Source organism: Ursus maritimus, unplaced genomic scaffold (genome assembly GCF_017311325.1).
Source record: "Ursus maritimus isolate PB19 unplaced genomic scaffold, ASM1731132v1 scaffold_16, whole genome shotgun sequence".
NCBI classification, from domain to species: Eukaryota; Metazoa; Chordata; class Mammalia; order Carnivora; family Ursidae; genus Ursus; species Ursus maritimus.
The window spans coordinates 47,901,201-47,927,243 of record NW_024424008.1 but is presented as its reverse complement, the minus strand read 5'-3'; the positions used below and the strand labels follow the sequence as shown (position 1 = coordinate 47,927,243).

General features: G+C 59.0%; 1 protein-coding gene across 1 annotated transcript; it reads right to left on the bottom strand.

Annotated features, from left to right (window-relative positions):
* TRIM29 (tripartite motif containing 29) lies at nucleotides 1-25,566 on the bottom strand. Its single transcript, XM_008689964.2, has 9 exons — nucleotides 24,763-25,566; nucleotides 16,661-16,756; nucleotides 15,621-15,854; nucleotides 14,263-14,461; nucleotides 11,532-11,627; nucleotides 9,066-9,158; nucleotides 6,792-6,887; nucleotides 3,861-3,937; nucleotides 1-1,013 (listed from the first exon to the last, which is right to left on the bottom strand). Exons 1-9 carry the CDS (start codon nucleotides 25,564-25,566, stop codon nucleotides 951-953), a joined length of 1,758 nt encoding a protein of 585 aa, XP_008688186.2. The 3' UTR covers nucleotides 1-950.
* Between the last annotated feature and the right edge of the window lie 477 nt (nucleotides 25,567-26,043).

The following is a 26,043-nucleotide window of genomic DNA, read 5'->3' as shown; positions in this document are numbered from 1 at the left end:
GTGAAAGGAGGAAGGGCCCCACCTTGCTGCTTCTACTTTGGTCCCTCTCTAGGCCCTGAGCCCCATGATAGCATGCGATATGGAAGGTAGTCAGAGGGAGGAGGAAGACTGATGGGGGCAGTGGGTGAGGGTGGGGGCCGGTGGGTAAGCCACCCTTAGAAATAACAGCAGCAGTTACCTGGAAATTGCAAGTGACCAGCCGTGACACACACCGTCCCCGGCCTGCTCACTTGCCGTTGCCAGGGAGGACACAGAACGACAGGACGACCAGGATTCCATAGAGAAATGGCATGTCCTTGGGCAGCTGGGCCAGGAACTATTTTCATGGCTGGATTATATCATGTTGAGGGATTGCTTATCTCAGCAGGTAGAAGAAGGACCTGTCTTGGCTAAGACCATCCTCGCAGCCAGGAGAGCCCATCTCCCGGGGCCTCGGACTCTGTGTGGTTATGGTGACGCCCGAAAAGGTCAGGATGACGCCGAGGCACTGAGAACTTCCCCTCCACGGCCAGGCTGGGCACTCAGGGCCAGTCTCCTGACGGGGCCGGGCTGGGGGGAAGGAGATGGGCAACTCTCCTGGCCAAGCATCCAGACCACATCACGGGGAAGGAGCCTTGGAGAGAAACGGCCAACAGGCCTCAAGGCAGCAGGGGCATGGGCAGGAGAGGTGGGCTGCCCCCATGTGGGCCCCGACAACCCCACCCAAGAGGAGGGTGGTGGGTTAGGGAGAGAAGCCCACCTATCTCCCACCCCTGCGATAGTGGCCTCTGAGCACAGGAAAGATGGTGACCATTAGAAGTCCCAAAGCTGGAGAGGGGCCTGGATGGGGCCTGGCTGACAGTGGGGGAGGAGGGGGTGGCCCCCTTCCACCCAGACGAGCATAGTAGAGAGCAGCAGGATCAGCCGGCGAGGGCAGGGGTGGCAGGGCCTCGGTGCTGCCTGTCTGGAACTCACGGGGCCTCATTGGACCCCATCCCATTGCCTTTGTTGACATAGAAGGGCCGGTAGTGAGACTGTCGGAGGGGGAGAGAAACAAGAATAGTTAGGGAGGGCAGATGGCAGCAGAGCCTACCAGCCAGACCCACCCCAGCTTCACCTGTCCCCGGGGAAGCAGCAGTCCTCTGAAGCCCGTGGCAGGTCCTAGGGGCCCGTGGCCCAATCCGCAGTCTCCATCTACCCAATATTAACAGAGTCTTGGGGTTCATATCCTACTTGGAGTTCACTCCTGCCAGTCGGTCAGTGAGCATGAACCTTGGCCCCTCATCACACCTCTTCTCCGTGGCCTAGGAGCCCTTCTCCGTGGCCTAGGAGCCCCCCTCCCCGCCCCAGCAGCACCATAGCTCCCATTCAAGAAGCGTTCTCACCTCTCCAGGACTGTGCCTTGCTCTTAGCCTTGCTGTTATGAGTGCTTTGTATGGAAGGGCTCATGGAGTTTTTACAGCCTCCCTACTAAGTGGGTAACTATCATCATGCCCATTTCATAGATGAAAAAACCAAGGCACAGAGAGGCTAAGCAACTTGCCCAAGGCCACCCAGCTGGTGCATAGGGGAGCTGGGATTCGAGCCCTGGCAGTCCAGCTCCAGAGCTTCCCCCCAGCCCCCACAGCCCATCCACATCTCCGCATTACTCCTTGAGTCTCAAGGGTTTCGAGCATTCGCTTCTGGTCTCTCTGCATGAGTCCCCTGACAGAGAGGGTGCAGAGAAGGCAAAGAACTGCCCAGTCCAACACAGAGGTGTGCTCCCCAACCTCAGTGCCTTCGCCCCTCTCATCCTGGCCCCTCACTCATGGATTGGCCTCAGCACGGAGCCAGCAACAACCTTCCCACCAGCTCGGTGTGGCATCCCCCTGAGCTCCTAGTCAGCTCCTCGGTGCCGTGAGAAAACTCCCTCCAGCAACAAGGAGGCCGGGTTAGCTGCTGCTTAGCCTGCGTGAGCACCCTCAGCCCTCCGTGGGGCTCTGGAAGTGGCTTTGTCCCTGAGCGGGTCAGAGACAGAACCCCACTCACATTCTATTGATGCCAGTAGGAGACACCAAGGATGTGTCCAGCCCCTGCCTTCAACCTTGCCTGCCCGGAAACTTGTATCTGCTCGTCGCTCCTTGCCTACGTCTGGCCCAGAGCAGGGCTGGGGGGGCCTGTGGAATGCGGCGGCTGAGTCCTTAGCTCAGACCCTGGTTAAACCACTTATGAAACAGATGCCGGAGGCAGAGGCACCCAGGAAGGAGAGGGACTTAGCCAGAGCCGCAGAGCTGCTTGGGGGCAGAACAGGGCTTGGACCCTACAGTAGTCAATAATAGACATAGAAATGGCTCAAGCCTTTCTTTCTGGAAGGCTGGGTCAATAAAGTGGATCACAGGTCAGTGAATGGCGCTGTCCCATGAAGAGCCTGGAGTGGTAGGCAGGCAGGAACAGAGCTCCGCGGCCTCGGGGCAGGGTGCTCTCCCCAACTCCCTAGACTGCCCCTGTCCCCTCCCTGGTTCAGGGTCATAGCATGTCAGAGCTGGACGGGCTGTAGAATCACCCAGGCCACCCAACTCCTGTTACAGTTGGGGGAACTGCAACAAAGAAACAATGGCTCACAGGAGGTCACACAGCAAGTGGGTCGGAGGGCGAGGGCCACACCCCAGGCATCCTGACTCCCAAGACAGCCTCCTGCATGTGCTAGCACCTGCCTCCGTTCCTCCTGTGCTGCGTGCCAGCTGCGGACATCGGAACCCTGCCCTGCCAAGCAAGGGTCTCAAGACGGTAATGAGCTTTCTCTGCTGGGACCCAGGCCCTGGGAGGTGGAAGAGTGTGTGGTAGGGAGGGCAAGGACTGAGTCCAGGAACAAAACCCCTCTTTTTTCCTCCCCATATCTGCTTTTTGCAGTCCTGCTGTTGCAATGCCCCTGGGCCCAGCTCCAAATTACACACACGATCACTTAACTCCCATCGCCAGCAAATTAAAGATTCTCTCCAATTAAACCAGCCCCAGTCGCCGTGGCCCAGAGCAAATCACCTCCCCATGCTCTGACCTCCAATTGCAAAGACAGCAGGGAGCTGGGGACACCAGCCCCTCTCCCCAGCCGAGCCCCTGCTGCCACCCATATCCCAGGGCAGCTGGCTGACTCCCTCAGCTCTAAGAAAGAAGCATTCAGGGAGGTGGAGGCCCAACCCGGGAAGGAAGGCCCTGCTCACGGAGGTCCTGGGGAGGGGTCAGGTCTGAAGGGTATTAGGGACCACCGCATCTCAGTACTGCATTCCAAAACCTGCAGAAACACAGTCTCAAAGAGGGATTCCGGCTCACCTAGGGTCCCCTGAGCTGGCTGGACCCCAAGGCCACGCTTCCCTCCTGTGTGGCTCTTCAGTTCCCGGTTCAGGGGCATTAGCCATTGAACCCCTAAATATCTCTATTCCTGACTTTACAGCCTCTGCCTCGCCACGCTATCACCCCGACGGCCTCTGTGCTGTCAGAGCTGGGGAATGGTTATTACTAGGACGTCTGTCCCTCGGACTGAGAATTTCACACTCCTGGAGCTGATGAGGACAAAGTCCTCATTCAGCAAGCACAGACAGCCAGCAACCATTTGCCAAATGAAAGAATCAGGGCTGCCCATTTTATAGATTAGAAAACTGAGGCCCAGAAAGTACATGCTTACCCAGAGCCACGGCCTGTTAGCCCTGGGTCTCTACTACCCTTTGCCGAATGCAAGAATTCAGGCCACTGCTGCCCACTCCCTCTGTCCCATGGCCCAGAGAGGTCATATCCTCCCAGCACCTCCTCTGGGTGATCGATGACCAGCTGCCCCTGGGAGCCCCGTTCAGTGCTCATTCTGGACATGCCTATGCCCAGACAGGTTGTCAGGACAGCCCCTCACTCACCAGCAAAGTCTGCTTGCCAGATTTCCAAGTCTGGGGCTGGGCCTTGGGGCTCTGGCTCCTGATGAGGGAAGGATAGCCTGCAGAGACAGGAGGTGGTGGTCGGAGGGAGCACGGCTGGCCGTCGGGGCCTCCGGGGCCACAGCAGCACGGGTACCATCTCCAAAGTGACCACCAAGCTCCAGCCAGCCCACTACCAAGTGCAGCAGCTGGGGGTGGGCACTGCGGAAAATCCTGGGGAGGCTGGCCAGAGGGAGGAGTCACCCAGGCAGAGAGGAGGAACAGGCCAGGTAGGCTGGGCCAGGCAGCCGGGGACTGTTGCCCCCAAATCCAGGTCAGGATCAGGACCACATTACAGTGCAAGGATTCCCCCCCCGCCCCCCCCCCACCCCATGCCCTGAAGGTTCACACCACTGACCCCGCCCCTTCCCAAGAGCACAACCGGCCAGGGTTTCCACCAGGAGGCGCCCTTTCTGATGGTCCGTGCTGTGTGGACAGTGATTCCCCTTCACCACCGTGCAGGACTTCGCACAGGTCTTCTCGTTAACCCTCACCCCGTTTCTGGGAGCGGTTTGCCCTGAGCGGCACCGCCAGGAAGCGGCAGTCAGGATGTGAACCCAGGTTTCACTGGATGCCGAAACCCAGCCTCGTGTTCCTCCTGCCCAGTTCCAGGGCCTCTCGCCTGTTCCAGGAACAGGAGCTGGGCCCAGGGACAGGCAGTCATTTGCCATGTGGCTAAGGTCCACGGTTAAGACAGCAAGCCCACGGGGCCCGGAGCACATGGGCCCTGTTTGGGCCCGGTCCTCCCACCTGCCCTACTCCCCCTCAGCCCAGTGGGATCTGTAAGGAGCTTGGGCCACAGAACTCTGGAAAGCACCCTCAGCCTCAGCCATGGGCCTGCAGGGGCAAGCCTCAGGGCCTGGGAAGGAACGGACTATGACCCCGACAGGAGAAGCTCGAGAAATAAATAGGGTCTGTCCTCGGCTGGGACAGCCCGGAGCCCCATTCTGGCTGCTCTAAGAGAGAATGAGCTGGTCAGTCCCAGAAACCAGCTCAGCACTGCCAGGCTGCCGGCCAGGCTGACCCTTCCCTCCGTTTGCATTTAACAGGAGGGTGCAGATGGAGCAGAGAACCCATGTCTCTCCCTACATCTGGGGGTGGGGGGGCAGCCTTGGAAAGAGAGGGTTCCACAGGTCCTGAATGGGAGATGGAGAGAGGGGGAATTCAGATCTCAATCCTCAGTTCCCAGAAAGAAAAACCCATGCCAGCCATGCACAAGAGAGGTAAGGATGGGGATGGGGGCAGGGGTGTGGTCCAGAAGACCAGCCTTGTGCAGCAGACAGAAGTCCAGGGGAAAGGTGAGCTAGGGATGGTGCTGGGGAGGGGGAGGATGCATCCCTCTTCCAGCAACTCTGGGGAGGAGGACCAGGACACCCTAGAAGTGGCAGAGAGCCCCAGAGGATGTCCCATCTGCCCTGCTGTGGGTGAAAGAAGGGGAGGGAAGACAGGCAGGTACCAGGATTATTTTTAAATCGCCCACTGCCGTCCAGTGGTTTGGAAAACTCTGTGGTGGCCTGTCCCAAGGTGGTGAACTGATAGGGGGCTTTCCCAGCGCCTGCTGGGAGAGAGAGAGGCATTAGCAGCACAGCCTGGTCCCAGAAGGGGCCAGAGGGAGTCACACCTCACCCCGGGGCACCGCTATGCTGGCAGCCCTAGCCAGGGAGCCCTGAGCATGCGCTCTGCCTCCCTCCAGGGCTGCTGGGGTAGGAACAGGTGGGGGCCATCCTCACAGGTGGACTTCTGCTTACACAGGCAGGTCCCTGCCCAGAAGCCCCCATCCAAGGCCATTCCCAGGTGATCTGATGACCACACGTGTTCCTGGGCTAGTTCTCTGGGGCTCGGTGTATTTGAGGAGGGGCTCTCCTAAGGCAAGGCCTTTGCTGGGAAGTGAGGGGGCACTACAAGCCGATGGGGTGAAACTGGGGAGCGTGAAAGCTCCAAATCACATGGAGGGGGTGACCCTCTTCCCTGACTCGTAGCCTTTGATCTAGGCTTGACCAGAGAACAGGGAGGGTCTGCTGGGAGCCAGACAGATCAAGGCATGTGCCAGAGTTTCCCAGGCCTGGCTTGGGGAGAGGACATCCCCAGGGGTGTTACAGGCTGGGACCCTCCAGTCATATTCATCTTCTAAGCTGAGCAAGGTGAGCTGGTCCTTCCAAGAATCCCTGCCCCAGAGATAGGCTGGGATTCCAGCCTGGAAGGGACAGCTGAATGATAAGGCCGCCTTCCAAGGCCACTGTTTGCGGGCCTGCCCGGCCCTTTCTCCTCCCTCTCCCTGACCCCAGCCAGCCTGGTATCCTTGCTTCCAGGCCAGATGTCTCGGGTGTCAGAAGACAGACTGGCTTACACCACAGCCCACTGGGCTGTCCCTAGGGCCTTTCAGAAGAGACATGAGGGGCCTGGCCAGCTCAGCCTGGTCTGGGGAGCGGGGTCAGACTGGGAGGCTTTAGAGATGATCTAGTCCTGTGTTTCTGAAAGAGCGCCTGACAGGACGCTCTTTGGAGGATGTTGGTGGCCGCTACGTGGCCACAGAATCTAGAGTCAACAGAGGCCCGCCATCGCTGCCTGAAGAAGTTACACTTTCTGCAGGAGGAGGACTCAGAAGTTAGGTCTGATGGAAGCAACGGCAGGGGTGTCGAGGGTGTGGCATCCCCCCCTCCCTGACAATGCAGCTCATTGTTAGGGACCAGTGTTTGCTGAAACAAGCCCCAGCCCAGCCTCCCCTGACAGCTGAGACAGGGATGGAGGCGGCTCCTCGGCTCTCAGGCCCGGCTCTGTTCCCCACAGGGTGGGCAGCTGCTGAGGGAGGGAGTGGGGGCCAGCGCAGAGCTTGGGGAGAGACAGGAAAGGCAGGGCAGGGTGGGGAGAGCTCACCTTTCAGGGAGAAGGAGGAGCTGCCTTGGACAGCAGGCCCATCGTCAGAGCTCTGGATGGTGGAGGAGTACTCCCAGACCCTGGAGGTGTAGTTACCTGGCGGGGCGGCAAGAGGGGTCAGACTGCACAGCCCGGCGTGGGGGGCAGTGGGCAGGACCAGACCATTTCTGTGCGTCCGCCCAGCCCCCCGCCCCTGCATGCTTATGCTTCCTGCCAATCCTTCCCACCATCCAACTTGTCCTAAACCACCAAGGACCACCAGTCCCCACCCCACCTGAAGGCCCACTACCCTCAGACCCAGGTACCAAGTCCTTAACCAGCACAGAGCGCTTTCGGGGGCTGCTGCCCTCACCCTCGCCACCACCCCCACTGCCTGGCTTCACCTCCCTCAGCCCCTCTCTGACACCCCACACTCCACGCGGGCTGCCTCTGAGCTCCCCCACACCACAGGCTCTCTCTTGCCCGAGGCACGGTGCGGGTACGTCCTTAACAAATGTGTTGGGTCTTCTGCTGTCAGCTTCCCTGTCATCGTCCCCGAGTGCATGGGCCTCAGCCCCGGGCCTCATGTCACTCTGCTCCCCTGTTGAACCCCTGGCTGATAATGGCAAGCTTAATTGGGGGCAGGGGACATGCCTGTCTGGCCCAGCATCATATCCAGCGCCTGGTGCGGAGCCTGGTCCCTAGAAGATTTCTTTGTGTGGTTGATGGGTGAATGAAAGAACAAATAAACAAATAAATATAAACACATGCTAAAACTTGGGGACAGAGGCAGCTGGTACAAGTCCTGAAATTCTGTTTGCCAAGTGGAAGAGGCTGACGAGGGTCCGTTGGGAAGGACAGCCCTGCAGTCAAGAGGAGAGAGGCAGCAGGGAGGGTGCAGAAGGAACAGCAGGAACCCCATGAGGGGACCCGAGTCTGGGGGCTTCAGAGCCCCCCATGGATGACGCACCTGTCCCGGGCCCACCCTCTCAGCAGTCCAGCGGCACAGCCCCCACTCCGTGGCAGAGGGCCCAGTTCTGGTTGGTGGTCCTCTCCCACAGCCACCTGCAGGAGGCCAGGGGCCTGACATTGGGGCTCAGTGGTCAGAGGTGGCTGGGGCTGCCTGCCCACCCCACTGTGAGCCCCTGCCACAGGGACCTCGGGAGGGCTCTCCTGCATGGCCCCTAGTGAGCCCATCCACCCAGAGCTGCAAGGGGCCAGAGGCCCATCCTTTCATTCACTCGTTTGTCCATCCCTCTTTTTCAACTTGTGCTCCCTGAGCCCCTCCTTCTGGGCCCTGGGACTGCAGCAGTGAGAGCCAGACAGACCGAGCCTCTGCTCTCCCGGCGCGCGCAGTCTACCGTGCATGTGGGAGTAACCGTGGGAATCCTACCCTGACACAGAGGCCTGGCCGTTGTCCTGTCTACGGGTGCCCCTGACCCTCCCATCTCTCAGGGCCCATGTCCTCACTGAACAGGCCCCCCACTCACCTCCTCAGACCTCCCGGGGCCATGTCTGGTGGAGCTGCCCCAGGCCCTCCCTCCTGGCACACGGCTGGCTGGCACCCCAGAGCTTCCAAAAACCTGGGCTCTTCGAGTGCGTGGCCCTACGCTTGGCACAAGGGAGCCCTCGGTGCACTGGGCAGAGGGGTGTCTGTGCTCAGCAGTCCTCTCTCACCTTTTCTGGGTCTTAAGGGCACGTCCCTCACCTGGTGTGGCAGTGGTATGTCCCGGATCTCCAGGGACGGCCCCGCTTCATGTCCTGCCACCCAGCCCGTTTACAGCTACACTCGTCTCTTTTAACCACCATGATGTCTCAACGCAGACACGCACCCATCAGTAAAGGGCCTGGGTCCTCTGCAGGTCCTTGGGGCATGACCCTCGCTAAGGGAAGCGTCCACACCTAACCCCCACTTCCAGTTTCCCTGACTCACCCTTCAGGGAGGAGAAGATTGTACGGACTCAGGGATTTCCAGGGACGCCCAGGTGCCCGGCTGCCTTGCTGCAGCCTAACTAATGATGTCACCCACCATCACACACACACACATGCACACACACACACAAACACACCATCTCTCTCACACACACACGTGAGCACACACACCACACACACACGTGCATGCGCACACACGCGCATACACACACACACTTCGAGCTCAGTAGGACTCCTCCCCGCCTGTCTCTGGGCCCCTAGCCCATCCCAGCTCCCCACATTCCCCTCGCACAGTCCAGCCCCCCGGCCCACGGCGCGCCCCCCACGGGCCCTGCACGCCCTCGCGCTGAGTCACTCTCTCACCTTTGGTGCCGTAGAGATTGTTGAAGTTCTTCTGGTTGGTCTCCTTGGAGAGGCGGCTGGGGGACCCCGGCTGGTACGACGTCCTGGCCCCACCTGTGAAGCAGATGAGGAGGGACCGTCGTCGCAGAAGCTGGGTCTGCTTCAAGGCAGGCCCGTGGCTTCTGACTGAGGCCGGTTACGCGGGACTCCTTGTCCCCAGACTGCTCCCACTGCCTGTCCCAGGACGCGGGTTCCACCACTAAGGATAGGCAGCCGCTTCAGTCGCCCTCCAACCAGGACACTTAACAGTGAGAGGAAGCCTGCTGGTGAGTACGCAAGAGCCTCGGGTGTAAAGCTGGAGCCGCCTGCATAGGGACGTGCGGTCGTGGGCGGCTCTGAGGGCCACCAAGGCCGCAGAAGTGAACACCTCCCTCCTGAGCCAGTCCCTGTGTGCTGGAGACCCCAGGAGCTGGGAGATGGGGTGCCTGCTACAAAGGAGGATCATAGCAATGGGGGGGCACAGGCATCGGGCCCATGGCCAGGAGAGGGCTCACCAGTGATGATGGCCGGTGGCCACCAACATCTCCCAGGTGCTCCCCCTCCAGGGACGGGACCTCACGTTGCTCAGGAGCCTCTCAGAACGATCTTGAGAAGCTGGCAGACTGGGATCCATACCCCCACTTCACAGATGGAGAAGACATGCTACCCACATGGGTCTGGGCCCTTCGCTCAGCGCCTCCCCTCCCACCTAACCAGCACCCCGCTCCCAGTTCTGGCCCGGCCGGCCAAGCACCTGCGGGTCCTTCTGTCGGCCTCTGCCCTGTGGTTCCTCTCCCCTGGCTGCCCTCCGTCCATCATGGCCAGGCCCCTTTACTGAGCACGCTGCCCCTCTTTCAGGGGCCTGGAAGCCAGCCTCCACTGGGAAGCGTCACGGCCTGAGCCCACCGTGCCTGAGCCCTCGTGTCAGTGGCCCTCGGGTGGCCTTGTGTCCTGATCCCCTTGCTGTCTCTCGCTGGCCCTTCCCTTGCCTCTACACTGAGCCTGGGAGCTCCCAGAGGGCAGATTTCCTCCTTCCTCCTGTCTTCAGTGCAAGGGCAGGGACACCGGATGAACCTGTTTTCTACTTACAAATGTCACCGCCTGACTCAGGGACAAGCTGAAAGACTTCCTAGCATCCGAGCCGCATTTCTCTCCTCTCAGGTGGGGGTACTGAGGGGGCAGTGACCTGCCCAAGGCCTGCAGGTCCTGGCTTGAGGATAACATCTTGGCAGTTCTGTGCTCCTCCCTCTACCCCAATTGCTGATCTATTCTCCTCCCCACAACCTGCAACGGAACCCACACCCCCCTAAGTCTCCTACAGAGCTGGGGGAGCCGAGCAGGGGCCAGCTGAGGGGATCCATGCACATCGGGGTCCTCAGAAGGACTGGCCCGGGTGAGGGACCCTGGGGACGCTGGCTAGTGCCGCTCACCCGCTCACAGGACTGGACCCCAAGGACAGCGCCCTGGGAAGGGAAGGGGCCAGGCTGGCTGGCCTGGCCCACACCAGGAATGTGGGGCAGGGGGGACTGGGGTGCCCAGGGGCCTCGCCAGGCCTCTGCCAGGGCCCAGGTGTTGTTTTCAAATTGGGTGGAGTGACAGACGTTCCTGCTGCTGAGCTCATCTCTCTAAATCCCCTACGCCCTTCCCATGGTGCGTGTGTGTGTGTGTGTGTGTGTGTGTGTCGGAGGTGTGTGAATCAGCATGCAGGCCTGAGGGCTCCCCCGTCCCCAGCTCCTTCCCCACATCTCCCTGTCTCCTTTCTCACTTTTCCGCACACCCCCACTCTTCTGAAGACCACCCCCATGCGCGTGCATGCACACACACACACACCCTCTATCTGAGAGCTGACACACCTGGCACACCCACCCTTATGTAACAGGCATTGTTGTGGTTTGTTGCTGGTGCAAAAGAGTGCAACGGGCTTCCCCAGGGCGAAGACAGGCAGGCTCTGGTCTCTGCCTCCCCCCAGGCTGGCACAGGCCGGAAGTCCAGGGCCCAGAGAGGGAGGGCTAAGGGCCAGGCAGTGTGCTGGGAGGGAGCGGGGAGGAAAGGTAGACCAGCCGCCCGTCTCCCGCCCTTGCGGACCAGAATGGCTCTGGAGGATCAGCCCCCCCAGGAGGGCAACAACTCAAGCGGAAGCAGAACACAGCTCGGGCCGGCAGATGGTTGCTGGTGAGAACAGCAGCCAGGAGACCCTCTAGAAGGAAAGGGAAGGACGTGTTCGGACTAGAGGCAGGGACCGGAGGGGAGGGGAGCCAGGAGGGGCGGGTGCTGGTAATTTCTCTCTAACTTGGATGCTTCTGAGGGAGGAAGAGGGCACTTGGTTCCGCCAGGACAGCAGGTATGTGCCCGGACTTCCCCAGGCAAACCCAGGGAGGGTCGCTCTGCAAGGCGGAACTGGCTGAGTCTCCCGGTGCACGGCCCTGAGGGCAGCACGCTCTCTCTTACCCTTGGGCGCGAGGTACATGGAGTATCTCTTCATGGTGTCAGGCGCGCTCCACTCGCTCGCATAGCTGTTAGCGTAGTTGTAGCGGTGGTCAGCCCCTGGGAGGGACAGAGGTCGGCCATCAGAGGGCAGCAGGGGAGGAGACGCGGGCCCCTGGCGGCCCTGGGCTCTGCTGAGTCGGCCCACACCCCTCCGTTCCAGGCAGAGACGAGGTTCTCCAGGCTCAGAGAAGGCAGCACCCTGCCCAGCATCCGCTCTGCTCCCGAGCTGCTAGGAGCTGACAAGGTCTGCAGGGAGCCATCTGCTTTCTTGGACTGACCCTCGTAAGACCGTAGGCATGGCACTTCGCGGTTTACAAGGTGCTACCGACGTTCCTGTCCTATTTGTCGTGTATGCCGACCCTGGGGCTGGAATGGAGATCCTCACGTGACAGACCAGGAAACTGAGGCTCAGGAGGTAAGTGAAGCCGCTTGCCCAGTGTCGCATGGCCAATAAGGGCAGAGCTGCGGCGTGGGCCCTCATCCCTACTTCCTCACTTTGTCCCAGCCACCGTCGGCAGCCCAAGGGGATCCTAGGGTCGGCCTCCATGGCTGGGGATCCAGCTGGCTGAGCAGAGGCATGCAGAGGGGAGTGAGCTGTGAGGGAGGGGCACTGACTCTTCCCACCCACCCCCAGCCACCAGTCTACCCCCAAACCCAGACAAATCGGTGGTGCCACGCTTGCCTTCCCAGCCCCCACCCCATTCCTTCCGCTTGCTACTTCCCCATCTTCTACATTCCCTCTGCCCTTCCCTCTCCCCCTCCCCTGGGCAAGAGGAGGAATGAGTGGCTCAGGCCCTCCTCCTTCATCTCCATCACCTGTACCTAGCAGGGGCCTGACACACAATAGGGCACTCCACGACAAACACCTGTCTTCCCAGGTGTTGGCCCAACCTTCCCCCGAGGGCTCCCTACCCCCTGCCCGCCCTGCAAGCTCAGGATGATGGGGATCAGTCCTGGGCCTTTGGGGTAGGACTGAGTCCCTGGTCTCATGGGTAGGTTGGCATCCAGGAGGAGAGGAGGTCTGACTCACTGGCCTCCCATTCGCCCCCACCTCATCCTATAGTCAGACACACTCCCAACAACAACACAGCAGCAACCAACAAACCAACATGGCGGCCAGGGCCCCAGGCACAGGTGCGGGGCCGCTGATATCAGCAGCGCCCATCCTGCTCTGGGCAGCACCTCCCTGCACACTTTGCACAGGGCACAGGGCCACACCTGCTCAGAGGCCATGGCCAGCACAATCGTGACCTAGAAATGGCACAGTGGACGGGCGGCAGGCAGAGGTCCCTGCAAGGCTCACGGGCCGCCCTGGCCTCGTCATAACCGTCCTCATCGGTCTGGCCGGACCTCAGCAGAGGGGCTCCAGCCCTGGGTTTGTACCCCAGGGACCGTGTTCATCACACCCCCCAACCGCCCTGCACGGCCACCCACCGCAGCAGCTCCTCGGATGGGAAGACACGGGAGGGAGGCCGAGTGGCAGAGTGTGAATCCTAACCACATCCCCTACTCAGCTGCGGGCCCTTTGAAAAGCTACTTCTCTGAGCCTCAGCCTTCTCATCTGTGAAATGCGGTGCGTCCTGCAGGGAAGGGAAGCCGCGGTAAGGAAAGAGCTCACGCAAAGCCAGCACACCGGGAGTCCTCAGTCACTGTCAGCCGCGACCGCTCATGTCATCACCATTGTCAGCAGAAGGAGGATTTCAGGATCCCAATGCCACTTGAAGCCAAATGACTGTCTTGCTGCAGTGGCTCATGGATCCCCAGGTGTGGCTGAATGTCCCTCATGTGTCACAGGGACACTGTGTGATGTCACCATCACCAAGATCTATGGATGCCCCCCTACACCTCAGCACATCTGCACACTATTATCCCTTCCTCATGCCCAAAGAATCCCATGCTCCGCCTGGAGACGAAAGACAGGGTCTGCTTCCTTAGGGTGTTTGTGGCCACAAGTGCCCTTAAAGCCCTGTGTTGGGCCTGGGCCAGCGGGTGGGGCCTTGGGGGAAAGTGCTCTGGCTTCGGGCCCTGAAGGGACTGGGCTGGGCTGGTGAGAAAAGACTTAATGGATTCGTTTCTCAGATGAGGAGGCTTTAGGTGAGGTGATTCAGTTGGCCTCAGTGGGGGACAGCGTGACTCAGAAGAGAAGCTGACTTCAGGGCAGCCAGTGAATCACGGAGACACATGTGTCCCATCGTCCCCAGCCCAGACCTTGAGGCCAGGTCCAGGCCCCGGGCTCAACACCGCTCCGCGCGGCCATGGTGACGGGCCAGGTCTCCGTCCCAGCATGATGTGGTTCTGGGTCATGTCTGCTGGAGTCCGCAAAGTCCCCACGTTAGCATCTGGCGCTTACAAGTGGCAGCACCCACACGGCTGCTGGGTCGGGCCCCGTGATCAGATGTAGCTCTGAATGAAATTAGTCCCTGAGTTTGATGCATGACCCACGGAGAGGAGGCATTCGTGCAGCCGGTGCCCAGATGCTCGCTGCCCTTGGGGGCCCTTCTAACACCGCATAACCTTGGCAGCCCGTCCAACGGAGGGTTACAATCCCTGAATCCTAGTCCCGACACCTTGGGGAGGACGGGTGGTTTGGAGCAATGAGGGGCTGGCTGGCTAGATGCCAGCCCAGGCAGTGGGGATCGGCCTGGAAGGAAAGTGCCCGTGGCCGTGGGGCAGGCCCCCAGAGGACACCTACCGTTCTCCATGTGGTTCCTCTCGATGAAGTTACGGCTCAGGTCTGCCTTGCACATCTTCTCAACATGGCGCATGCACACATTGAGCAGGTCGTCCTTGAAGTTGCCAAGGGACTGTCCCAGGCCCTCCCCCTCCAGCAGAACATGGTAGGTGGGCAGGGGTGGTGGGAGGGAGTAATTGCTCATCAATGCACCAAATTCCTACCAAGGAAGGAAAGAAGCCATTAACTTTCCAGGTCTTTAGTAGCTATGGGGACACTTCTCTCAGGGAGCTCTTAGTCCAACTGGAAGGGTCAATGCTAGGAGCCTTGTGGGTTCTAGACACAGCTCTGTTACGAACTAGCCCCACTTGTCCTCATATGTGTCTCCTTCTGTAAAATGAATGGTCTGACCAAGCTCCAGATGGTAACATCCCTGATAGCTCTAGTAGTCAGGTATGTGAGTCCGTGGTCCGAGCCTCTACAACTGGACACATCATCCTACCCCACAGGCTTTCTGAGAGTGACACAGGCTGTGACATCTTTGGGAGTGAAAGCACTAAGGAGATGCAAGGTATTTCTAGAATGTTCTGGGTCAGTCATGGTGCTACCTTTACATACTACACTCACAGCCTGCTTCTGCACTTTGTGCTTCTCACCTCCCTTCCCTCCTCACTGGAGAGTCCCTCCTCTTTCTCAAAACTTTATGGGCCTTCAAGACCCAGTTCAAATTCCACCTCCTCCACAAAGCTGTGTTAGATTACTCCAGCACGCTTGCCCTTCCCAGGGCTTCCATAGGCACTTATCTCCTGAACCACATGCTTTATCATTTAATTACATACTCTTCTATATTGCTCTCTAATTGTACATGTCTTATCTTCCCAGCTGGATTGCAGCTCCTTGAGGGCGAAAACCACGTCTTGTACTTCTCTGTTCTTCGCAGCACCTACCAGAGTCCTGGGCATGCAGTGGTACCCAAAACACTCTAGCACTTGGAAGGATGAGCAGATGAATAGACAGAGAGATAAGGTCAAGGATAACACATAGGCAGCACTTCTACACCATGCCCCACACCCAAAGCAGACCTCACTAATCAATCCCAGAACTCTTTCCTACTGAGCCTGGAGCACTGTTAGTACATATCAAATGAAGTTGGTACAAGGTGATATTTGCGTGCCATCTTTAGAGTAGGTAGGGAAATGGCTTGGATGGAAAAATTAAATGGGCAGATGGAATGGAGTTTGGAAGGATGGATGGATGGATGGACGGATGGATGAGGGATGGTACAAAAACGGGTGATGGATTGGTGGGTGCTGGGTGAGGGTTCTGGGAACGTGGATGTGAGGATCGAGGGATCGCATGGTGGAGGAGTTGCTCTGTACCTGCAGGAACAGCACCGAGTCACTGATGGTTTGCATCTGCTCCCTGGTCTGCTTGTCCTCATGCAGCACCTTGGCCCTCTCGTCCAGAGCATCCACGATCACCTTCACTTGATCCACGGCATCCTGCTCCCGCTGTTCCAGTGCAGCCCTCACTTCCTCCTTTTGCTTCTCCAAGTCCCGCACCAGGTCCTGGAAGCTTTGCTCCAGGATCGCCTTCTCACTGGTGGTGAAGCTCTGGGTCCAGCGTGAGAGGAGAGAGGAAGGAGGGCTTCAGGAATTTTAAAAACTTCCCAAGTGGGGTGTATCTTTCGGTTCCCAACCCAGAGTCAGAGCATTTTTACTGCCCCAACCCAGTAAGGCTGTTTGGCTAAGGATCTCGTTCAAAGGCATCTTTGAAGGATGCCATCTATTGACAGAGATGGTCAGGTTCATTCACAGCCCACTCTTCTTTATCTGTCTGTGACTCCTCCCCTGGGTAGGTTGACTTGAGCCATCATTCCAACCTTGGGTGACTCCATGGACCCAGAAGATCCCCCGTGAGTCAGGTGGTGCTCAATGAAACCTCAGCTAGAACCCAACATCATTCAGAAAGTGAATTGACAGAATGTTTATGTAGCCAGAGTCAAGAGTCGGTGATTTCAGATTGTGGTTTGCAGTTACTCAAACCACGGCAGACATGTATCCAGCCATACTGGGACCAGTGAAAGGACAACGTCATGCATTTGGTGGCTGGGTGGTCTGGTGGACAGAGTAGACAATGGAGCACACTGGAGGGCGTGCCAGAAGACAGGCTGATCCCTTTATTTGCTGGGATGGTGTCAAATGAGCATGAGCCGACGGACAAGATCCCACCTGAATGCCTGGCCCCGACTTAGAAGGGGAATCGGTGGGGATGCCAGAGGGGTGGGAGAACCCAGAAGGAATAAGTGTGGGGTATAAATGGGGACCTGAGGCCTGGAGCAGGAGCTGACGCCTGCCTTCTCCCAGGCAGAACAGGCGGGGTGGGCATACAGCAAGGCCGAGGCCCAGGGGCGGCTCACCTTGATGCGGTCCTTCTCCTTCTGCCACTTCTCAGCTTCGTCCTCTATCTCGATGATCTTGAGCTGTAGCTGTTCCTTTTGCAGTGACAGCTCTGTCTGTGGGGAAGGAGCCAGGGTTAGAGAAGTCTGGGGGAGGAGGGGGAAGAGCATCAGAGAATCCGGGAGTGGGCCCAGCCAGGGAGCCAGCTTGGGCAGGGCTCGCCATTCAGCCCTTCAGCCTGCATTCTGCGAACAGTCACTGGGAGCTCAGAGACGCCAGGCCCTACGCCCGTCATCAGGAATCTGGCAACAAGTCAAACTGTCGGATGTATGTTGCTGTCAACTTGGGTCTCTGGGGCGCGGCATCCCAGCCGGTCCTTTATAAGGACTGAACCCTCTGCCAGGTCCCTCCACCCAAGTGAGCAGGAAGGTTAGTTCATTTATGGGGTTCCCACTCTTTTCAATGGACCTGAGGCCACTAGGGAGAGGGAAGGAAGCTCTTACCTCCTTCAAGCTTTGGGGAGAAAGGGGACCCAGCCCAGCTCAGTGCGGCCCAGCCCAGGGAGTGTCCCGTGGCAGTAACTGTGCAGCGTTTCTATGCCATGACGTGGGGCCTGTGTTGCAAGCAGGAGCCCAGGCTGCAACCAGCAGGGACTCCGTCTGGACAGGCACAGCTATAAACCTGTTTATGGGAAAGGGAGTGCAGTGCGCAGTTTGGGCAAGATAGGGACTTCTGTTCAGGGTCCCTGGGGGAGGGGGGCTGACAGTGAGTGGGGCAGTGAAGGGAGGATGGGAGAAGACAAACGGAGATTCCAGAGATCCCCGCTCAGGGGAGGACACAGGCTGCTGGGGCCTGGGGGTGGGGTTGGGGAGAGGACCGACAAGTCCTTGGGACTTGAACTCTAATGGATACGGAAAGTATGGATAGTATTTTCCTTCCAGCTGGGGAGAGGCCTTCTCTGAAAAGCAGCTACAACAGAGACAAAAGGGGAGGCATGAAGCTAAGGCCAAGAGACATCTCTCTGTTCTGCTGGGACCCCTGCCAGGGCTCTCAAAGCACTTTCCAGCTTGGAAAGACTGGGGGGTGCTCTCCACCCCGCAGGCAGGAAGACTAAGAAAGCCTCAGGGTGCTCACGGTCTCTCCACTACCCTGGGTTTTGAGCAGAGTTCCACGCCTTTCTCCAGCTATCTCTTTGAGGAATCCACAAGAAAAGTCAAGATGAGGAAGCCACAAACCACTAGGAATGTGAGCTCTGTTGGCAAGGAGTCCTGAGTGGGGTACAGACGTGTCACACCTCCATAGGGCTCCACCAGGCCGACGGGGTGCTGACTGGGGTCCCTCCGCAGACACCCAGGGAAGTGGATTGGTAGTGGAGAGAGCTTCCCTGGCTTTCTTGGAAATCATGCCCCAAAGGTCAGGGAGCTGGTGGAGAAGATGAGGAAGACCCAGGCCAAGAGCTGTACAGGTCCCGGACAGAAAAGCCCCTGATCCCACCCCATACCCCCTCTCTGCCCACACTCCTGGGCTTTCCAGGAAAGGAGTGTCCAGGTTCTCAAGAAGCATCTGCCCCACCAGCAAAGGGCTGCAAATCCTGCTACATGGAATATGCCATCAACAGAGTTGGAAAATGATTGTCAGGAGGAAAGGAGTGAAAGGAGATGAGGATGGGATTTGGCCTGGTTTCTGGAAAAGCCAGGTGCCGATAGACACAGTGCTGGGGAAGGTGGAGAGCAGAGGACAGAGAGCCCAGGACATAGTGAAGATCCTGGAAGGATCTGAGCCATAAGGAAGAGACAAATGGCTGGACGATGGGTCTGTGCCTGGCACCTTGCCCATCCCAGGAGACCTCCTGAACAAGGCGCCAGGTCAAGGGGACAGCAGGAAGCCGCCCCACTGCAGCTGACCACCTCCTGACTCGGTTGGGGGGGGCATGGGTCCCTGGGTTTCTCACCCCTCCCTCAGCACCCCCAGAACAAGGCCTGATGGATCAGAAAGCAGAGAACAAAAGTGCATTCACTCTCACCCCTGGGGCCTGCGGGCAGGGGGAAAGGGCAGCCCTCCCATAGAGGAGCATGGGGGGTCCAGGAGGGAGCCCACCGAGACTTGGGACTGGGAGTCCGAACAATTGAATCCAGTTACCACCACGGCCAGGCAGGCGGCTTCTGCTAGTGCCTTAAGTTCTCTGTGTCTCAGTGGCTCTATTTCTCTGGATGTAGTAAGAGGACTGCCCCCCAGAGGCCATGGGATGAGTTGGGGGCAGGGAAGTGAAGCTCTCAGTAAGTGGCGGCACAGAGAGAGCCCCGGCCAGCGGTCCAGCATCGTGTTGTGTGGGGCACCGTCCGTGGGCTAGGAGCTGTGCCGGATGCTCTCGCTCCCACCAGGCATGGAGAAGAGGGGGCAGTGTGGCGAGCAGGCCAATGGGGTACACGTGAGCGGGGGCGGGGTGCAGGTGTAGTCAGGTAAGGCCTCAGCGGTGTTCAGCGGTGAGGACGGCAGGTGCCACTGTATTGGGTTGGGGATAGTGTGCACGCTGTCAGGATACAGGGAGAAGAAGTGCGGGCCCAGAGGCCTGGGTCGTGAACTGACGCCTGGAGGACACTGCGGAGAACAGAGCAGAGGGAGGGGAGGGGGGTGAGGGTCGGCTGAACTTGCCAGTGGGGAAAGGCATGGCCAGAGAAGGCTAAGGCCAGAGGAGCCATGTGGAGTGAGCAGAGGTGCTGGGGTACCTGCCAGGAGCCATGGGAGCATGAGGCTGGGTCGGGGGCTGCAGGTGGGAAGTCTCACCAGACAAGCACGGATTCACCGGCCAAGAGGGAGTACAAACGAAGGGGGTTAGAACAATGCAGAGCTCAGGGAATCAGACCCTGGGGGTCCACGCTGCAGAAGAAAAGGAGGGAAGCGGGCAGCAGGGCTGGCTGAGGTGTGGCGAGGAGGGCCAGGGGAGTTTGCCAGTGACCCAGGAGGGGAGGAGGGGCAGGCAGCTGATCTGGAAGCATGTGAGGGCAGGGTCAAAAGCAGAGACACCCTGTCTGCAGCAGTGGGCGGAAGACTCAGTCAGGGCGGAAGACAGACTCGGCTCCTTATTTCTTTGGGGCACTGGGGAAGTCGGACACAGGCTGGGAGGGGGCCTCGCAAGACCAGACTTGCAGGACACAGTGGGAGCGGGGAAGGGGCCTTGGACTGGGGGCTCTGCGTGGCTACCAATGGTCCCTTCTCTCCTCTGGGATGAGGGCCCCCTCTTCGGAGGAGGGCATGGGGCGAGACCCCTGGGGGTGTATCGAGCTTCTGTGTGGCTCTTGGCAACTTTTCCCTGCTAACAGGACTGCATGAAGCTGGAAAAGCTGGGATGTAGGAAAGAATATAACATAGGAAGTTTCCAAGATACTGGGCTCCCCCACAAAACTAGAAGAAGAAAGGACACTGTATTACTGAGCACCTACTGAGTGCCGGCCATTTTCTTTTTTCACCTGCAAGTGGTGTTACCCCATTCTACAGATGCAGAAACTAAGGCCTCAAAAGGTTAGGAACTTTGCCTGAGTTTTCACAGCTAGAAAGCCGTTAAGGCCAAGATGTAACAACAGGACTCAGATTTCATTCTGTGGTCTCTTAACCCCGAATCCTCCAGGACATTGTCCCTCCCCTTCACTCCTGCTAAGTTAAGCCTGCCTAGGTTCCCCTACCCCACAGATGGTATAGTTTGGCCATCCTGCCTCTTTCCTTATCACCTCTTTTTCCTCCCCACACCCTCCTTCTCGCCCCCTGAGGCCCCAGCTCTCTCTCCGTCTCCTTCCTCCCTTGGAATCTGACGAAAGCCCCTGCTATCTGATGGGGCCTCAGCTCCCCACCCCTCCATCCCCGTCTACACCTCCCTCCTCACTTACTCCTACTCTCGGTTCCTTCCCTCCACCCTGCCCAGGCCTGTCCCTAAATGCCTCCTTTCTTCCCTTCTCAGGGAACCTGTCTGGTTGCCTCTTGCCCTGCTGCCTGGGATGGGCACCGGGAGGCCACCCTGCCTGCAAATCCTTCTGGCCTTGGGGGAGCAGAGCTTTCCCTGAGAGCAGAGTGATGGCACAGCGGCGGGTGGCGCCCCAGTCCGATGGGCCTTCCGGTGCAAACGAACCTGAGTGCTCCCCCGGACATGGGTTACCCGCACAGCCCCCAGGGAAGGAGGAAGAGGCTGTGATCCTCCTACGGCTTGATTTAACCACATGGGCCGTTGGCTCTGATATTTGCCAAATGAGCCAGTTAATTGCCAAATTTGTACTCTCAGACAAATGGTAATTACCTGGATAAGAATCTGAAATGCTGGAGAGATTTCCCCGTTTCCACCCAGATGTCAAATAGCCCAGTACTGGTCTGCATGATGGGGGCTCACAGTCCCTTCTGCTTCCTCCGGTGTCGGCACAGGGACGGGGCAGGATGGGGGAGACAGAGTAGCTCCCAGGCTGTCTCCAGACTGGCGGTGGGCCCTCGAGAAAGTCACCCCACCTTTACCAGGCCTCGATGTCCTCCTGGTGACGTTGGACGAGATGCCTGATTCCCTACCTGGTTACACATCAGCATCGCCAAGGGAGACTTAAAAATACAGATCCCAGGCCTTCACCCCCCTGAACGAGAACCTCCTGGGGAGAGGGTCAGGCAGCTGTGTCTTGATTCTCCAGCTGATTCCAGGACCCCCCCCACCCCGGAGAGGCCGCCATCCTGTGAAAACAGAGTGTAAAATGGTGGAGAGATAAGAGCTACAACAGAGGAGTCGGAATCCCGGCTCTGGCACTCCGGGCTGGCACTCTGGAGAAGCCTCTTGGCATCTTTGGGCCTATGTCTTCATCTCTAAAATAGGTGCGTAGCCCACGCCCTACGGCACTGTTGTCAGGAGTAACAGGTAAACAGCTGGTACTCCATAAAAACTAGAATGTCTCCTGCCACCTGCCTGTCACTTTCCTCCCCTGACTCCTGTGTCTAAACAGCTTACAAGATAAACTACTTCCCCTCAGTACCCATGGAGGTCACCCCTCTCTTTTCTTGCCCACCCTGTCCCAGAGCAGGGCCTCCCCCAGCCCCCAACGGGATCCATCCTGACCTGACGCAGCAGGAGGGACTTGGGATAGACAGAAGGATGGGCCACGAGACACAGAGAAGGATGGAGATGTACATTGTAATCTCATCAGCCTAATCCAGCCCAGGAAATGTCCAGAGGCAGGGGAGCGGACATCTGTGGGGCCCCTTCTCACATTCGGCATGGACCTGGGACAATCTCATCAGCCTAATCCAGCCCGGGAAATGTCCAGAGGCAGGGGAGCGGGCATCTGTGGGGCCCCTTCGCACATTCGGCATGGACCTTAGGTCCACCAGAGGAAGGATGGTCATGCTTTCATGTCAAGTGGCCTTTGCTCCAACACGGCCCCCGCTCAGAGGCTACAGGTAGAGTCGAAACCCAGGAGATGAGCACCCTCGGCCCTGGCTGTCACCTGCAGCCTTGTGCAACCGTTCGAGATCAGTCTCAGATGACCTCACCCGGGCCTTCACCAGCTGGCCTGCAGAACAAGTTCTAGATGGGGCTCCTTGCAAAAAACTGTGTGTGGGCTGAGGTTTGGGTCTGCGAGGGATGCCTCCAGAGGAAGCCAGGATCGACACGCTTATTCGTTTCCACCAGTCTACCCACTAACCCTGCTCGGTGCCAACGTCCCCCACGTCTGACATTCCAGCAGAGCCAAGCCTGGACAAACAGCTGTGCTCCAGCTCTGCCTGCTGGCCACCCTGCACCACTCCGTGCCCACCCCTATGCCACCAGGGCACTCACGCCCGCACACGTGCGCACGCACACACACACACACACACACACGCTGTCTGAAGCTCCCACTGTTAAAGTCATTCCAGTGGATCAGACATTTCCCCCCAAAATCCCCTGCAGAGCACACGTATCCTGAATCCCATCTCCTGGGCGCCCTTCCCCTCAGTTGCTCTCAAATACTGGAAGAGAGTTAGGGGACGTCTTCCTCCCCCTCTATGAGCTTGGACAGGTGCCTCCCTCCCCCGGGGCCTGTGTCCCCACCTGCGAGGTGAAGGAGGAGACTGAGGAGGTCACGGGGACTCCAGCCAGCCTGCCATCCCGCCCGCTGCGATTGGATGTGGACCTAGAGCTGCTTCTGTGTGACTGGGCGGATGCTCCCCAGGCTTGTTTGTGCGTCTGAGCTCTGCCTCCTGACCTACATCGTGAGCCCTCAAGGGCGAGGGCTCTGTCTCTGAGTCCTACGGCGGCCCCAGGCACCGGAAGGTGAACTCCAAGTTCCCGGTGCCTCCACAGAGGGCTGCCCAAGACCCTTCAGTCCTCCAGGGACACTTGGGTTTTCCTTAGGTGATACTCTGGTTTCAGATGCAATTTGCGGGCAAACCCTATGTATAGAACAGATAAATAGGGGGGCGCCTGGGTGACTCAGTCATTAAGCATCTGCCTTCGGCTCAGGGCGTGATCCCAGGGTCCTGGGATCGAGCCCCACATCAGGCTCTCTGCTCCGCTGGGTGCCTGCTTCTTCCTCTCCCACTCCCCCTGCTTGTGTTCCCTCTCTTGCTGGCTGTGTCTCTCTGTCAAATAAATAAATAAAATCTTTAAAAAAAACCAAACCGATAAATAGGAGTGTATATTGCTTGCAGGGGAAGTGGGCGCCTCAAGCCACTGCCTTCTTCACACCAATGTGTTCCCCTCCTTGTCCCTGACATTTCCAAGAATCCTGGGACTCCATGGGGAATTTGAAGACCACCAATCTAGTCCAACCCCTTGGGTCACACATAGGGAAACTAGGACAGAAAGAATGGAAGGGACTTGTCTGTGGTCCGACAGCTAACTAGAGGCAAAAACCAGGGCTGGAACTCGTTTGGGTCTCCCGGAACCCAGTCTGAGGCTCTGCAGTTTTTTGGGGTGCAGGGGTGAAGATGATTGCCCATCGGTTCTGGTTTGGTTTCCCAAGAAAGCTCCCGAAGGATGGGTTCCATGGCTCTGCCCCATCACTGTCTCCCAGCCTGAGGCTTGAAGCCAGGCTGGGGTGGGGGTGTCGGGGAATTAGGAACACCTTCCTGGGCCCAACAAGGCTTCTGAAAACAATCTTTGAGTCTTTTCCCATTTGTAACCTGTCTCTCCCTGCCCAAGAGTCATCAGCCCACTCTAGGTCAGGAAGGCTGGGCAGGGAGGGGTCCGGAGCTGCCCCATTCGGAGCAGTAGAGAGAAGCTGCCGAAGGAGGCCAAGTCCCCCCCACACTGAGCACCAGGAGATTCACCCCAGCAGGGGGGCCGCCCATGACCGAGCTGTGCGACGGCTGCGGGAGAAAAGGCCCAGCATTTGTGGGGCAAGGGGCAGCAACCACAGCCGAGCCTGTGGCCCAGAACACCCTCTCTCCATGTGCAGCACTTTCACAGGCCGCCACACGCCTCTGCCCCTCCCCAAGGAGGCCCAGGCACGATCACGCAGACGGCAGTCATGCAAGTGCACTTGCGTATCACGTATACAAACATATGCCCCACATATCCATACAACACACACGTACGTACATCCCGGCCACACACAGACTGCAGCCCCCCCACGAGTGTGCGCCAACAGGCTCGCGCACCTGCAACCACACACACACAAAACACTCAGAGCCCAGCGAAGGGGACAGAGGAGGCCGTTGGGGACGTACAGAGACTGGCCGGGGGGATCGGATAAGCAGCAAGACGCCACTGCACTCGCAGCAAATGCAGACTCTGAAGTCAGGAAAGAAAAAAAAGTATCTAAGTGGCCCCCAGATGCCCCTCCCACCCATGACCCCCGCCCCAGCAGTCAGTCCTGTTCAGGTGGTAAGAATTCCCGCTCCCTAAAATACAAAATAAAAAAGAAGAGACATTGCAGCCAGGCACAGAGCCCAGGGCTGAGCCCCAGTGGAGTCTCCGATCTGACTTAAACTTATCCTGCGACCTCAGTCCAGCCCCCAGTCACTCCCTGTGCTCCTGGAGGCAGTGCCCCGTCTCCTGAGGCCTTGGGGGATTAGGGAAATGGCCTCTGACCCCCAGCCTGTGGGCGTGGAGGGGCGACAGGTGGATTCTGAAAGAGCCATGGACAGGGGAGACTCAAGGCCCCCGTAGAGAAGTTACCTCCTTCTCGGCCTTGGCCTCTTCCACGGTCACCGTGCTGTGGTTCTTGTGCTCCTGGAACATGCAGAGATAACAGATGCAGGTCTGGTCCGTCTGGCAGAAGAGCTCCATGGTCTTGCCGTGCAGGGGGCACTTGCGGGCCTCGAAGTCCCGGATGGGCTCGAGCAGCTGGTGGTCGCGGAAGGCGGCACCCTCCAGGTGGGGCTTGAGGTGCAGCTCGCAGAAGGAGGCCTGGCACACCAGGCAGGACTTGACGGCCTTCTGCTTGTTGCCGATGCAGGAGTCACACAGGACCTCCTCGGAGCCCGACTTGGAGCGCAGGAGGAGGCCGCTGTCGGCCCGGGGGTAGCTGTTCCGCCGGGCCTCCCCGGGCTCCACTATGGACACCGTGGGCTTTCGGGGCTCCGAGAAGATGGACTTGCGCAGCTCCCCCTTCTCGGCGAAGGAGAGGGGCGGCTTCCTGCCAGCCCCCAGCTGGAGCCCGGCGTAGGGGGACCTCTTGCCGTCCCCAGAGTCCATGCTGAAGTAGCTGGAGGCCTTGTCGTCCACGGACTCGACAAACTGGATGATGGGCCGTCGCCACTCGCTCCCCGAGAACAGGGAGCTCTTGCCCTCCCCTGGCTTCAGGGCGCCACCCAGGCTCTTGCCCTCGGCCGCCTCCCCGCCGTGCCCGTTGGTGGTCTTGGCATCTTGGCCTTCGGCCTTGGCCCCATTCTCCAGGGTGCCGTTGGGGCCCGGGGGGCTGCGGGCATCCCTGGCTTCCGGGCTGGCCCCATTGCTTCTGGAGGCATCTGTGGCTTCCATGGCCGGTCCCTTGGCTGGCGTGTTTGGGACTTGCTGGGGCTGCAGGTGGGTGACCTCTCGGGCTGGCGGCTCCTCGGGGAGTGGGTCAGGTAGCCTGAGCCCAGAGACACACCTATAGGGAACAGGGGGGAGGAGGAGGAGGAGGAGGCAGAGGAGGAGAAGGAGGAGGAGGAGGAGGAGAAAGGAGGAGGAGGAGGCGGAGAGGAGAGGAGAGGAGGGGCAGCGGGCCCAAGCCTGACGCAACGGGCCTGGGGAGAGCAGGCGGCCGGCTCCCAGAGCCAGCAGAGCAGCTAATAATACGGGGGGCCACGCCCTGCACATTCATACCTAACCTGATTTCTAAAGGCCGTGGGGTTTTTTTTTCTCCCCTGGTTTAATTATTTTCCACAGCTCAGCAACAAGCCGGCCTGCTTCTTTCTGACGCACCTTCTTCTCCTGGGGAAGTGGGGGACCTCTGTCTTCACGGGTGGGCAGGCT

What these genes read in the sequence shown, in the direction of transcription:
- TRIM29 (XM_008689964.2), bottom strand. Translation starts at nt 25,566, where the DNA reads ATGGAAGCCACAGATGCCTCCAGAAGCAATGGGGCCAGCCCGGAAGCC. An exon ending in CATGTACCTCGCGCCCAAGG is followed by an intron (nt 9,159 to 11,531) that starts GTAAGAGAGAGC and finishes TCTGCTTCACAG; the next exon opens with GTGGGGCCAGGACGTCGTAC. An exon ending in CTGGCAAGCAGACTTTGCTG is followed by an intron (nt 1,014 to 3,860) that starts GTGAGTGAGGGG and finishes CCCCTCCGACAG; the next exon opens with TCTCACTACCGGCCCTTCTA.